Source organism: Macaca mulatta, chromosome 6, assembly GCF_049350105.2.
Source record: "Macaca mulatta isolate MMU2019108-1 chromosome 6, T2T-MMU8v2.0, whole genome shotgun sequence".
Lineage (NCBI taxonomy): Eukaryota > Metazoa > Chordata > Mammalia > Primates > Cercopithecidae > Macaca > Macaca mulatta.
Window position 1 is genome coordinate 46,741,418 of NC_133411.1, and position 16,327 is coordinate 46,757,744.

Genomic DNA, 16,327 nt, shown 5'->3' on the forward strand with positions numbered 1-16,327 from the left:
TAGCAGCTCCAATGGCTACATTAAGTTATTCCAAGCATTGTCACACTGGTGTTTTCCTGCAAGAGAATCTCACAGAGGTTCCCAGTCCCAGGATCTCCCTCGCCTGAGAACGTTTGGCTGTACTACCAATTTAACATAAGTATATTAAATTCAGTTCCCTGGAAGCAAAGTACATGCTGTAGCCTAACAAAAAATTTTTGACTAAGATACTATGTGGGAGTTGTACCCAAGGCATTCTTATTTGTAAAGGAAAGAGGAAAGCATTTAAGAATTATGAAGGAAACAAAGTGAAATGCTTCATTGAAAGCACTTGGATCTCAGAGCTAGCTCTTCCCCTTGAGAATAATCCTAATGCACATTAGGGTATCAAAACATTTTTCATTTAAGTACTCAGTCAATATGATTTTTCAAGGTCAAGATCATTATAACTTCAAAGTCCCTCTGCTCTTCTGAAGGCAAATGCTACTGAATGCTACAAAATCAGCAAACCAAATTAGCAACTCAACTAAGCTTCTTGATATAATGAAGATGGACTATAAAACAGGATGCAACTTTTTTTTTCTTTTAAAACTAAATAATAGTATTATTCATAAATGATCATGGACATTACTCCAAACTGTTCCTCTTTGCTCAGCCATTATTCTAGTCATATAACTTAAAAAAATTGAAGACTTAGAATTACATGACAACAATGACAAACTCTCCCATCTGTCTTTCTGAGACAGGAGGCTGCATCATCTCCTGAAGCAGAACACACCCGTGATTAGCCCAAGACTAAGAAATGGCTTCAAATCTGATGAGAGGTACTTTGATAATATACCTCCTGCTCCCAGGGAAATAAATCTCAGAATTCTAGAAGAGAGCAGATTGAATATTTCATTTCTAAAAAGTGATCTGTGTTCAAGCAAAATAAAAAGAAGTAAATGGTGCTTATACTCCCTCTGGACAGAGAGAGTAAATACGGTAAACAAATGACTATATGATGGCATGATCAAGAAAGATTCCCACAGCCTTCCAAAGGAAAGGGCAGAATCTATCTAAATAGTGAAAGGGGCAAAAGTACTTAAGGAGGTGGGATGAAGGATGTGGCAGGTAAGAATCACTTGGTATGTTGAGAGAACAATGATCCTTAAGAATTTAAGGATCCTTAGGAGTTGATTTGGTGCCACTCCTCCTACAACCAAATTTTTCTTGAAGAGCATATTACCAAGATAGTATATATCTTAACCATAATTATTTTATTGTAAATGAGCTGAAATAAACTCTATTGCAAATGGGATTTGAATAGCTTGAAGATAAGAGCAGGTTTTGGTCCCTCACCTTTTGTGTCTGGGTGTACCATTAGCTTATAAAATTTGAAATATTAGGCTGATTTAAAAATATTAAAAATATATCTATGGAATAAATTCATGTGACAGTTCTGTTTATGGGCCTTCATTTACAAGAAATAAACAAGCATTTATGGATTATTAATTAAAACTAAGCAATTAAACAAAAACATTTGCCTGAGCTAAACAGGTTTAGAACATTATATTTTTGGTATGATTCCATAAAATTGTATCATTTTATATAGGTGGATAATGATTACATGTTACTCTTTTGTATAGCTGAGAGAGTACTTACATTAAACTGTACCTTCTTTTCCAAAAGGCCACTAATAGGCATCATATATAGGCCAGGCATGGTTCCTCATGCCTGTAATCCTAGCACTTTGGGAGGCCAAGGTTGGCAGATTACTTGAGGTCAGGAGTTCTAGACCAGCCTGGCCAACATGGTGAAACCCCGCCTTTACTAAAAATACAAAAATTACCCAGAAATTGCTGGAACTCGGGAGGCGCAGGTTGCAGTGAGCCAAGACTGTGCCACTGCACTCCAGCCTGGGCAACAGAGCGAGACTCTGTCACAAAACAAAACAAAACAAAACAAAAAGGCATCATATAAACTCTTACCAAGATTAACAAAACTTGATAAATTTGTCATTTTGGAGAAGTTTAGTGTTTTTATTTCATATACTTGATAAACTGAGACTCAGCACATTCTTTGGACATTATATAACATCATCAATATTTGAATCTAGGTATAGAACTGTCTTGGTGGCTTGGTATCTTGTGCCCTGCCATTAGAAAGCACAGTCCATTTAACAGCTCATTTTGCACCTGCCCTGGATTTATGCAGTCTGATTCATAGTTTCAGGAAGCTATCCAGTCCATAAAGGGATTTGGAATTGATAATCTCCTCACGTATTTAAAGTTATTCTTTGGTAATATTCAAGTTGGTCATATTCATGTTTTAATTTACACAATGAAAGTCTTTCATATATATCAAGTATACCAAGGTGAGTTGCAAATCCCTGAATCTTAAGTCACGATTTTTATTGTGCCAAAATTCTTGCTCATTGTAAAGGAAGAAGTGAACACATAAAGCTGCTATTACTACAGTTATTTGAATGGAGAGAGTGACATAACTAGAAGTAATAGCTTCTCAGGCGTGCCCAAATGTATGAACTAAGATGTAGTAATATAAAAAAACAAGGTGATCAAAAGGAGTTTCATTTCATGAAGGCTAGATGAACTGCAAGTATATCTAGAAAAGAAAGTGATCACTCAAATCAGTTTAAAAAGAAAGGAATGGTCATCATGGAGAATTTGTCTTTATAGGTTAATTCCTTTGGACATTAGTAACTTAAAATATATGGAGGCTTGGCATGAAGGTCAAAGATGGCATGTTAAATCTTCAGGGAACACACATTTACACTAAAAAACACTTCTGTAACATTGTTTCAATCAACATTTCTGAACTTATTTGACCAGGGCATAGTTTTTATATATGCATAATACTGACATGTCTGTGGACAAGGCTTTTGGACTAGATGAGATACAGAAGTGTCTAAAAAGATGCTAAGTAAGGACTGACTCTGTCCTGTCCTCATTGAGCTGCTAATCTGAGAGCTATCAGAATATTACTTATGTAAGAGGGTGTCTTCTATGCAGGTAAACAATTGTAAATGGTGATCTGAGGATCATAATTCCTGGAGGCTTCAGTCTTATCAATTCTAAATAGAGATCAGGGGATAAGGTGAGATTTTTCCTGATGGAACTAGTTAACACATTCCTTTTGAGAGAGAAGTTCCTCTGCTGTGAGTCCCGTTACAACCCCTTTTGGGATAGGGGTGTGAAAAGGCTACTTTCTGACACCTGACATATGGGAAACACTTGAAACAAATTCATTTAAGGATCTTTGAAATAAGCTCACGTGGTTGGGAGACATGGATCTGGACTCTGAATAATATCTGAAAACATGTAAATAGTCTGAGAACGCCGGAGTCTGAGGAAGGCTAGATACACTCTCCTCATTGGTTTGGACGAGAAGGAAGAGGAGTGCTAACAGATTGTCTAGGAGAAGGATGCATGAGTACTTCTCTGTGGACTACATCTGAACCATATAGGAGGGCCAGCATTGCATCTTGGGTCCTGCCCAAGAGTGACTCCTACCAGAATTTTACCTAAATAAAAAGATAATAATTTAGCCAAAACTCAAAGAGGATAAATCATCAAAGAAGATGCATATCACTCATCCACTATGTAAAGCCATGCTATAAGATTAAATTGAAATTTAAACATATACTTTTCACAAAAAGTACAATTTTTAAAAGTAACATAATGTCCTTAAGACCTATCCTGGATTATACTGACTAAAAAATGAGTACAGAATTTTATAACTAAACTTCTTGATAGAACTTGGTTTCTAGACCTAAAAATTTATTCTTTTAAATAAAAAAATTAGGGGTGGTGGTGGGTGCCTGTAATACCAACTACTTGGGAAATTGAGGCAGGAGAATCACTTGAACCCCATAGGCAGAGTTGTAGTAAGCTGAGATCAAACCACTGCACTCCAGCCTGGGTGATAGAGACTCCATTTCAAAACAAAAATTATATTCTTTTAATCAGCTGTTCCCAATTACATTGCTCCAAGTGTCAGTAAATACCAAAGGGTTATACTAGTTTTCTTGTCTTCTATCAAGCACTTATAAGATCAAGAACTTCATGACTTGAATTATTACAAACATCACAACATCTTTGCATATAAATATCTATGATTCCATAAGTGAATACATTGAGTTTCCAAGTTAAAGTTGGCTAATATAGGAAATTTAAAAACATAAACTTTGTGAACTTATTTAATATGCAATAAAATGCTAATCACTGAAATCCTGGAAGTTGAAGATTTGTTTTCTTATTGAGAAAATGCATAGCAATGAGGCAGACCAAAAAAAAAAAAAAAAAAGGTGTGAAAGGGACATTTTTATTAAAAGCAACATAAAATGAAAGAAAAACAACAGTGTAAGAGAAACATCAGATATAACATGATATAGTCTTATCTTAAATCTCCATAAAATTAGCCCAAATTCCTTTAAGTATATAATTCTTAAATTCACCATTGTATACAGTCTCTTGTTCCTTACTATGTTGTTATTTCTAATTCATTGGGAGACTATTTAAAAATGAACCTCAAAGCAATTTTTGTGGTTTATCTTTTCATTACTTCAGTAATAAAATGCCAGCTTGTTCACTGTAATAGCTGGTGGCAGTGTAATTATATTCAAGGGAAATATCTAGGTTTCCGTTCTCCTATTGTGTGATTATAGTGTTGAAAACTTCTAAATAAAGCAGTAACTAAAAACTTCTTTGGCATATTGAAAATAATTCTGAGACTAAGTTGTTGTCACTCACCAAGAGAAATATTCTAGAACCATTTTAATCATTACTTTCAGAAATGTTCTTTGGCAAGGTGCATGACTCTGTCAGGATCAATAAAGCCCCTACATTACACATTGTTCCATTAATTTAAAATATTCTTATTTATCGCTCAGAAAGCTACTGATGTTTGGTCAAGAATATTAGTACGGTCCAAATACCCTATATTTAGCCCTAGCCAAAGAAATTCTTCATGTGAAAAAAAAAAAATCCAACGAACAAATCATTGCCTATATTTACTTTTTCTCTCTCTTTTGAGAAAAGTTTAGAGCAGCAATCATTTTAATTAGCACACTGAGCATAAGAATGCATCATAGCAGTTGTTATATCCAGTTTTAAGACTGGAGAGTGTGGCGACTTATCTAGATATACGGGTAATATATGCTCAGCTAAGCATATGGATTGTAATATAAATTATGATTATAGATGAGGGGGGTACAGAGGGACATGTACAATAGCTGCCTGTCTCCACTTAATCAAGTAACATTTTTCTAACACATACGAGAGAAGGTTTATTTTAACTATTGAAATATGATAAGAAAATGAGCCATGATAACATATTCTATCAGCTTTTTACATTTTGAAATACGTAACTATTTTTTTCTGTAGCTGCAAAGTCACATTTTAAAAAATATTATTCAAAAGACAAATGAGAAACAAAAGATATGATAATTATCTTGAAGCAACCTCAAAATATCAAAGATTGTGTGTTTTTACTTTAAACATTTTATCTCTTTTTTTTTTTTTATAGAGGAGATAGTGTAGTTATCTTGAACACAATTCAATCTACTGGTTCAGATTAGCTGGTTAAAGACATTGGAGATAAATAAAACAAATTACCTTCTCTTGATACTGCCGCCTCGAAGAATCCAGAGACTGGATTAAAGCAGTGGCATGGCCGACAAACATGGCATAGCAGGTGGCCCCGACGATCATGCTCAGCATGGTAATCCAGAGGTCAGACATGCTGACTGGGGCTTGGGCTCCATACCCAATGCACAGCATGTGACTCATAGCTTTGAAGAGTGCGTATGAATACTGCTTTCCCCAAGAATCATTCTGGAACATAACAGAAAAAGAAAATTGACTGAGTCATTAGGATGGCAGAATGAAAAGTGAGAATGATCTGTACACAGAAGCATGATGAAATACTGAATACTGGAATAATCCTTACAATGGAGAATTTACAAATGTGCTTCTCATTAATTGTGAATTAAATGATGATGTTTTTCAAATATTTCCTACTATGATGAAGTAGAAACAGTCTGCTGTTACTTACATGCACTCTTTGTCAGTTTTAAGTTTGCTGTTTTTAAAACTAAAATTCCTTTTGGGACAATGGTATGCCATGTAATAATGCCAAGAATGAATGCTTTAAGGTTTCCAGGAAATGTGGTCAAATAGTATTAATAATATATTTGTAAGCTATGAAATGCAGCAGACAGTATGATACATATAGGCCAAAGTATAGACATTTTTATCAAAACCATGAAGTTCAGATTTTAAAAATCCATACTGACATAGCTGTATAATCCTTAATACTATAGTTTTGCTAAATAAAAATTTAAACAAATATATATTGGAAATACAGATCTGATAGGTAAATGGAAAGACTTCCTTGAAGCCCTCACTCAAAGTGACATACATTGTAATTTGTGTCAGGATTGAAGACAGCTGAATCTTGTTGGTTTTTTATAAAATAATAAAATGAAATAGGCAAAAGAACATCTTGGCTTATGTCCTGGGGAAAAAAAAATAGGAAATGCTGACTTCGGAGATTACTTATTAGTTGTAACTTCTGACGTCATTTCAAAACAATTGCAAGCTCAATTTTTTAAAAATGCTGTTCAATGTATCTTATCTAACTTTTGTTAAAATTTAAATTATTTTTTGGATAAATTTTATTGAACTCCCTAATTCAAGTATTACACAATTTATAAGAGCCAGAGAAAAATGAAAATGAGGGGGGTCTATTTCAAAGTGCAGGAAAAAAAATGTTGTTAAATATAATAAAACATAAAGATTTCTCCTTTAAAACTATTTTATTATTTATAAAACCTAATGTGATAACAGTGATAAATGAGTAATAATATAAACTTACAAATTTTAAAAATTAATATTTTAATGTCATAATTACATGTAATATAATAAATAATACTGTATTAATGTGATATTTTGATCATAAAATTTTTCTGGCTTTTCTGAAATTCATTTCTTAGATTATCAAAATTTATATAATTATCAACTTCATTTTCAGTGATTTCATTGACAATTACATCAGTTGCTCTTGGCTATTGCAAGATTACAAATAATTTTAAGTATTTTTAAATTTAAAAATGATCTTTCTATTAATTCAAATGTTATTAAACCTATTAGGGGTATTTTATAGGCTGTGAGATTAGGGTCAACTTCTGATAATTTATTTAAAAATATATATTTGAGTACATTTGGAGCTGATGATTTTCATAGAACAACTTTTCAATAAATATTTAAGTCATCATGCCAATCAGTTTCATACCAATTTCACATAGAATTCAGTTTTTACATCTGAATTTATTTTTTTAATTAAATTTTTTACTTTTAGGTAATTATAGATTTACATGTAAGTTATAAGAAATAATATAGAGAGATTCTATGTACTCTTCTCCCAGTTTCTCCAGAGGTAACATGCTGCAAACTATAGTATAGTTTCATAGCCAGGAAATTGACATTGGTATAATGTACTCATCTCATTTATAGCTCACTAATTTAAGTGTACTAATTTGTGTGCCTATATGTGTGTGTATATTTATTTCTATGCAATTTTGTCACATGTGTAGGTTCATGTATTTATTACAACAGTAAAGACACAGAACAATTCCATCACAAGGGTCACATATACTGCCTTTTATTGAATTGAGTGTTAAATTTAAATGTATGCAACGATGTTTTAGTGTTTCTTCTGATATTTCCTGTAACTTGTCAAGGCTGTGCAAAAAACTGAAAGTAGTTTCAAGATTTGCATATAATTCAAAATGCCTGTTTATATATTGTATTGCTATATTTTTAGTTACAAAGAAAGTTTAATTTAAAAAATTATCTTCCTTGTTAATAATTGGTTTAATTTAAAACTTCATATAAAAATAGTGTTATTTTCCATCAAATGCGAGCCTTCAATTTAATTTGTATTTCTAAGTTTATGGACATCTGCTGTGCAATTTTGCAGCAGCTTTCAAAACTGGACATTGTAAACGCTGAAGAATTCTAATGACTTTCTAAAGTGCTTACTGCTGTGCCCATGTGTAACATTTATTTTGTAATAATTTATTTACAAGGTTTACTGCCTGAGTGCCATGGGTATTGTCTTGGAATTTAGGTGGGAGATTTAAAATTAAAATAGATACTACAGGGATAGTCCCTTGGGACTGATGAGCAAGCTGTCTACTTACCATGGGTGTTCTCCCTGCCTGCATGGGTAGCCACTTTCATCTCCCACGACTGCCTTTGTTGCTGCTGCTTCTCCTGCTGCTACAGATAGTCACTCCTAATCTGGGCCTAGTCCTGGTTCGGCCACATCAGCGACACATAGCATCCAGACTGCTGAGTCATGCATATGCTGCCTTGCTGCTAGGCCAATTGCATGTCTCCTGTGCCTACAGGCTTGAATCTATGTGTGTGCTGCTGCCATCCTGCAGTTCTGCTGCTCATGTTCACACCCTATTGTCCCAGTGGACTTCACTTACAAAACATCAGTTCAAAGATAAAATTATTAAGAGTTTCAAGACGGCAGGAGCAGAACATTAAACCAAGCACAGGGTTCTTTTGACAGTGAGGGACCCTGTGCAACTTCAAGGTCACATATCAATGAAGCCAAACCTTCATTTGTCAAATTAACTCTTAACTTATCATAAACTTTTCAAACTATTTTGTTTTGAATACATATGGATAGTTTTGTTTGTTGTTAATGGGACTTTCCAACATCAAACTTGTAGATTTAAAAAATAGAACAGAAGATTTAAAAGCCTAGTCTTATAAACCTTGGAACTGCACATAGCTGCTAAAAAATAAATAAAATAACTAACCCCATTTAGCTGAAAGGATTAAGGTTCTTAAAGTGAAATTCGCTGTTAATTAATTATAATAAAAGTCCTGCTCATATTAAACTATAGTCTCTATAAATGTATTTGCATGCAAATAAAAAATAAAATTTAATTTTAACACAAGAAAATTACTCATATGTCATAATATTTTAATATGTACAAAGTATAATAAACTCATGCAAAAACTCTTATTTTGGAGATTGAGCAAACTTATACTTTTTTATAAGTGAAAATGTATAATACTCAGAAATACATCTAAGATTTCCAAAATTCTAGATGGTCCATGAACAAGAAATGGTATATTTACATTTACTAAAATGTAAAATCTAATTTAAGATTTCCTTTCTCCACTTAAGGGCACAGAAGAGGTATACTGTTAAAGCATCTTGATGTATTTAGATAAAATGGAAATAATAAAAAGTTCAATGGGGTGTCAAGTGGAGACTACACTTTAATTATATTGGTATTGTTTATTTCTCTGTGTATGAATGGAGGCAGGGTATGGAGCTGGAAAAGAAAGTTTAATTCAGTTTTTCAAAATAATGCAGGTATGTCTATTTTCATTTATCTCACTAGAGACACAAAACACACACCTGCATATACATGCTCTTAAGTGACTTGAAATATATATTAAAAATGCTTGCTTTTTTTTTTTTTTTTTTTTTGAGATGGAGTTTCGCTCTTGTTGCCCAGGCTGGAGTGCAATGACGCTATCTCAGCTCACTGCAACCTCCGCCTCCCGGGTTCAAGTGATTCTTTTGCCTCAGCCTCCCGAGTAGCTGAGATTAGTGCCACCATGCCCAGGTAATTTTTTTATTTCTAGTAGAGACGGCATTTCACCATGTTGTTCATACTGGTCTTGAACTCCTCGAACTCAAATTCCATCACCTCAGACAATCCACCTGCCTTGGCCTCCTAAAGTGCTGGGATTACAGGCTTGAGCCACTGTGCCCAGCCTAAAAATGCTTTCTTATTTTTCAAAATCATGAGCAACTTTTCTATTTCCCATTTTTCCCATGTTTCCATTCCTCTCTCTCCACCTATATTTCCCGAAAATCAGGTATGGATTCTGTACCTTTCTCCATGCTCATATGATCACACACACACATGCACATACACACATCCACGATTCTGGCTTCTTTTTCCCACAAAAATGAATCTTATTATATATGCTCTTATTGTTGTTATCACATATAAAATGCCTCCAAATAATCTGTTGTTCATATAACTATGCAATAGTTTGTTGATCATACCATAGTTAATTCAATTTACCCATTGTTCTCCAGCTTTTGCCACTACAAACTATTCTTTAATAAAAAAACTTTATCCATGTATCTTTTCTTTCCATCAATAAGACTCCCAAGAGTGTGATTATTGGTTCAAAGAGTAAGATCTTCAGTTTGATTTTAAAATATATTGCCAGATTGATTCAAAAGACAGTACCTTTTCCAAAACAATGTGTAAAAATATACTGTATCACCTTATACAGTGAGAAATAATAACCCATTGTTACTTTTATTAGCATTTCCCTAGCAAAGGAATTTGAGAAGGCATTCATGTATTTATTTACCAAATGGACTTGCTCATCTCTAATGAATTTTTTTCCTTATTAATTTGCAATGCCTCCTTGAAGACTGGATATCACCCTTTTAACTGATATGTGCTATAAATATTTATTCCTAATTTATCATTTGCCCATTGACCTTCCAATCATATAATTTTTCATATAAATATTTCAATTAGTTTATGTAGGAAAATTAAATCTGTAATTTCCTTGGCAGCTGCTGGATTTCTCATGATGATTCAAGAGGTATCTCTAAATAAGATTATTCCTATGTCCTGAATGCTTTTTCAGATTATTTTATTTTTTATATTTACTTATACTTACATGTGTTACCTAGAGAAAGGTTTCTTTTTGTATATAGAAAAGTTCACATTTCCTTTATTCTAAATAAATGGATTGTCTTTTTTGCCAGTATATAACTTTTAATAAATCACCAGGTCTCCATATATAGAAAAATATCTCTTTTATTATATATTGTCTCTATAAAAATGGTATTTGTTTCTGGGCTCAATATTTTGTTTCACTGCTCTGCGTAGTCACTTTTATACTGAGTTTTAATTAAATAAAGTTTAATTAAACAAGGTCCTTGTTTAAAAAACAAGGACCCATCTCAATTCCAACAGGGGTTTAAACTGAACTACTATGTGAGGGAATTTGAGTAAGAAAATGGGTCATGCAGGTAAAAATCCAAAACATGATGTTTGATGTGGAATAGGAGTATTTGGAGGCTGAGAAAAGTTACCAAACCCCATAGTATGTGTGTATACATATATAAAATTTTAGCCAGTCTAAATTGTAGAGAAGAAATAGGAGAGAATAGGGAACATACCAGGAAACACAGTGATGACCAGAGTCTGAGTCCTTAAAACACTTTCTATATAAAACGGGAAGCCAGTGAAAAATTTTGAGCAGAGAATGCTATGATCTAAACTCTATTTTAGGAAGATTGATCAGGCAGAGTTGTAGAGTGCTGATTCTTAACTAAAGATGACTTTACCACTTAGGAGACATAAGGCAACATACAACATCTGCAGACATTTTAGTTTTCACAACTGGCAGATATCTAAAAGGGAGAGTCCAGTGATGCTGTTAAAATTCTGCAGTTCAGAGGAGACTCCCTCTCCTGCCTCACAACAAAACATTGGATGGTCCAAAATATCAGCTGTGGTGAGGCTGAAAAATCCTTAGGTAGAGGAAGGATGTAATAAGGACCAAATACAGGTCAGTATAAATGTTATTACAAGTTTAAGAGAAGTGAAATGAGAACTTAAATAATATAAAAGTATAAAGCAACAACAACAACAATTTTGAGAAGATAATATCTACAGAATGTAGAATATTAGGGATTCATGGAAAATTCAGAAAGATTAATGAAATATAGGCTTTCTCTCTCTCTCTCTCTCTCCCCCCCTTCCTCTTTCTTTCTTTCTTTCTTTCTTTCTTTCTTTCTTTCTTTCTTTCTTTCTTTCTTTCTTTCTTTCTTTCTTCTTTCTTTCTTTTTCTTTTTTGCTTTTCTTTCTTTCTTTTCTTTTCTCTCTCCTTCCTTCCTTCCTTCCTTCTTTCGTCTCCTTCCTTCCTTCCTTTCCCTTCCTTCCTCTCCTTCTTTTCCCTTCCTCTCCTCTCCTTCCTTCCTTCCTTCCTTCCTTCCTTCCTTCCTTCCTTCCTTCCTTCCTTCCTTCCTTCTTCTCCTTCTCTCTCTTTCTTTCTCTTTGCTTGCTTGCTTTCTTCTTTCTTTCTTTTTCTTTCTTTCTCTTTCTTTCTTTCTTTCTTTCTTTCTTTCTTTCTTTCTTTCTTTCTTTCTTTCTTTCTTTCTTTCTTTCTCTCTCTCTCTCTCTCTCTTTCTCTCTCTCTCTCTTTCTTTCATCTCACTCTTTTATGCAAGCTGGAGTGTAGTGGCATAACCATAGCTCACCGTAACCTCAAATCCCTGGGCTACAGCAATCCCATATCAGCCTTCTGACTAGCTGGGAATATAAGCATAAGCCACTGCACCTGGTCCTTAGGCTATTCTTCATGAGAGCAAATGATCAGGCATAAGGATCTTCTCTTTTACTCTACAAGGCCAATATTTCTTTCTTTAGACACTGAATTTTGTCTACACACATTGCTTGTGTTTGCAAGCGCCAAGTGAACCATAACAAAGGAAAGTGAGCATTTAAGTAGCAGATTCTGAGGCTGGTGTTAAAAGAATTCCAAGTAGAGGAATGATATCCTAACCCCTCCCCCACCACACCTACATAGCATTAAAATCCCAGGAACAAAGGGCTTGTATTAGTCCATTCTCATGCTGCTAATAAAGATATACCTGAGACTGCATAATTTATAAAGGAAAGTGGTTTAATTGACTCAGTTCAGCATGGCTGGGGATGCTTCAGGAAACAACCATGGCAGAAGGGGAAGCAAACACATCCCTCTTCACAGGGAGGCAGGAAAGAGAAATGCCGAGCAAAAGGGAAAAAGGTCCCTTGTGAAACCATCAGATCTAGTGAGAACTCACTCACTATCATGAGAACAGCAACATGGGAATAACTCACTAACCATGATTCAACCCACAGGCTTCCTCCCACGACATGTGGGGATTATGAGAACTACAATTCAAGATGAGATTTGGGTGGAGACACAGCCAAACCATATCAAGGCTCAAGGAGAAAAAATAGATTGACTGTGATAAAACACACACAAAATGTTATCCTTATAAGCAGTATGATGATAAATCAGGTACATAGTTCTAAACTGTTCAAAGCACCAATTATTATGTTAAACTAGTTTAATCATGAGTACTATTCTTACCATCATTTGACAAATAATGACACTGAAGCAGAGAACCTAACTGACTTGCCCAGTATTAAAATTTGTAAGTGGAAGATTCAGTGTTTTCAATCCATGCAGTCTCCTTCTAGGGACCACAGTATTACTACATTATATTGCTCTCATTTTTATAAGTCTACAAAAATCATAGGTTCCCACCTCCCCCCACCCCCACTTTGGGCATCCCGTTTGCCTTATTTTAATCTACTACTATTGAATAATGGCTTGAATGGGAGATTTAGGCTATCATCTGAGAAAGTTTTGTGAAAATCTAGGAATGTTTGTAATCCCATTCTGCTTTTTTTCTTGTGTTACATGGCTATTCCTTTTTCATCTTGCAAAGATGACTCTATTATCTTTTAGTCTACATCAATAATATGGTATTATACACGAATGGGAGACTGTATACTCAAAGTGCCTTACCATACAGTCCAAATATACCCAATTTCATATAATCTGAATCCTATAGACCATAAGCAAATAAGATATAAGTGAACTGTTTCAATTGAGATTTATCTTGTTTTCATTTTAGGTAACAATGTACCAACAAATTGTTCCTTTTAGATTATATTTTTGTTATTCAAAGTGTTCATTTAGTTAATCATTTCACTGAGGCATCACTGAAAATAATTATTTTTTTTGACGAAAAGACATTGAGTCAAATAATGGGAACATAGTATCTACCTTTGCTTATTCCACGTGAGAACTTTCTCTTAGTAATAATGCATTTTGAGCTTTCTCTAGGCTTGAATGAAAATACTTTCTAGTCATCCTGTCCATATTATTACTAAATTTGGGAAGTCAGGGTGAAAGGCTATTTACAAAAAAAAAAAAAAAAAAGAAAAGAAAAAAGAAAGAAAAAGGAATGTTTATTCTCTCTCCAGTGTCCTAGGCCTCCTGACATAATATATTCAATTCAAATTAGCCACTCAGTAGCCTGCTATGGGAACAAAAGCTCTCCAGTCCATTAGCTTTCACATGAGCTGAAATTTATTTAATTTAGCGGGCCAAAACTTTCCATTATTGAATATCAGAATTAATTTTTCTTTATTATTTGCAAGCAAATACAAGTATAAATGTGTTAAGTAGGTAAAATCTTAGGAAAATCTGAAATATGGCACTCAGAGACTCTGAAGTGCACAAACCAACTGCTAAAATATTGAAGAATCAATTGGATAATAAAGAGGTGAAATTAGAAAGCTGCCAGTAGAGTATAAATTCTGCAGAGCTAGGCTACAAAATGTTGATCAGTGTGTCTGTATTTTTCCTGCAGTCATTGCATAAAGATATCATTTTCATCAATTTTGGAAATGCCAATCAAATAGAAAGTCGCATTTAAAAGTTCTTAAGGAAAATAATATAGTGTATCATAATTCATTTGCAGTCATAAGAAGTATAACAGGTCATCAGTTTCAAAAAGAGTGTGTTTACTTGAATACCCATAATTTTATTATCTGTATACAGTTGGTCTTTGAACAATGGAGTTGTTAAGGATGCCAACCCTGGGCATGGAATGACTTTTGACTTAATTAATCAATTAATTAAGTATTTAGAGATAGGGTCTTCCTCTCTTCCCTAGGCTGGAGTACATTGTCACTGCAGCTGGAACTTCTAGGCTCAAGTGACCCTCCTGCTTCAACCTCCCGAGTAGCTAGGACCATACACGTGCACCACCATGACCAGCTTATGTTTAAAATTTTTATAGAGATAAGGTCTTGCTATGCTGCTGAAGCTGGTTTCAAACTCCTGGCTTGAAGCAATCTTCGTGGCTCTGCCTCCCAAAGTGCTGGAATTATAGGCGTGGGCCACCTTGCCCAGCTTATTTTTCTTATATTTAGTGCTATGATCTGCATAAAAACACGTGTACCTCTGATAACAACCCTTTGCCTTATAAGAGGGTTCAGTTAACAATAAAATATAGAATTATTGCATAACTAAATTGTTGTTGCCATGAAGAGTGAGATCTGATTATTTTGAGAGCTCATTCTCAACTTGTTCCGCGGTCAACTAATCTCTCAAGTTCTAAGTGTACTATTTTTTGCTTCAAGAATGATGATAAAATACAATATTTGCATTAAGTAGACTTATAAATTAAAATTTAGTGATGCTTGATATCACAGATTTTTTCTCATATTTTCTTTGGCATTGGTACATTATTTTAAAATAAAAATTAAACAAATCAATGCTTTATTTTAAATTTGACTTGTTCATTCATCCAATTTTTTATACTAATAGTTCATTAGTACTATTTATAAAACAGGCCTCAAATTTGACATTACTTAAATATTTTAAGTGTGATGTTTCAATTACAATTAGCTTTTCAAGCAAATCAAGTATTTCCATGGGGTACCTCTTTGTTAATATAAATAAATATAAGCAAATATATTTTACATATGTTTATATATCAGTATTAATAAATATATTTTATGTGTATGCATGCATATATGCATTAATATAAAGTCACCATAGAAGAAATCAGCATACACTGAGGACTTATTTATTGCAAGGTACATCATTTCATTGCTCTTAACATTCTTGAAATCTAACTAGATATTGTTATTATGGATCGGAAATGCAAATGTTGGAAAAATTAAATAATTTGCTTTAGTTGACACACTTGTTGGTGCCACATCTGGAATTCAATAACAGATTTGTCTGAACCACACTATAAACTCTCTTCATTCGAAAGACTATGGCCATTTATGTCATAACCATTTATATAGTAAAATTCATGATAATTATAACATAGGATATTCAGGCATTTTAAGAACATAACCATAACAGAGAAATTCTTAAACTATGTTTCTTCTCAACCACCAAAAGATAGTCTCTATTATGTCTTAAGGACATTTAGAGAAAAATTATCTAAGGTTTTTCATTAGAAAAAAACACTGAGGTAAAATTTCCTGGAGAGTGTAAGGTCAGTGAAGATAGTTTGACCTTAAAATTGTACTTCAGCTTTATATTTTCCTATTAGTCAAAAACTTTTAATGAATTCTTCTTTCCACCTAATCCCAAAGCCTGGGGTTGCTTGATGCAATCTGTACAGTTATCTGATAGGAACAATCCTCTGGAAGAAAATCCTTGCCCGAGGCTCGGCGCTCCAGAGTACGAAAGGTGCA

The 16,327-nt window shown here is 33.8% G+C and overlaps 1 protein-coding gene across 1 annotated transcript in view; it reads right to left on the reverse strand.

The window, feature by feature from the left end:
- HCN1 (hyperpolarization activated cyclic nucleotide gated potassium channel 1) overlaps window positions 1–16,327 on the reverse strand; it is a 434,655-nt gene that overhangs the window by 120,980 nt on the left and 297,348 nt on the right. The window contains exon 4 of the mRNA XM_015140004.3: window positions 5,595–5,813. Coding sequence (XP_014995490.1) covers window positions 5,595–5,813 — 219 coding nt within the window. The remainder of the gene's footprint in view (window positions 1–5,594; window positions 5,814–16,327) is intronic.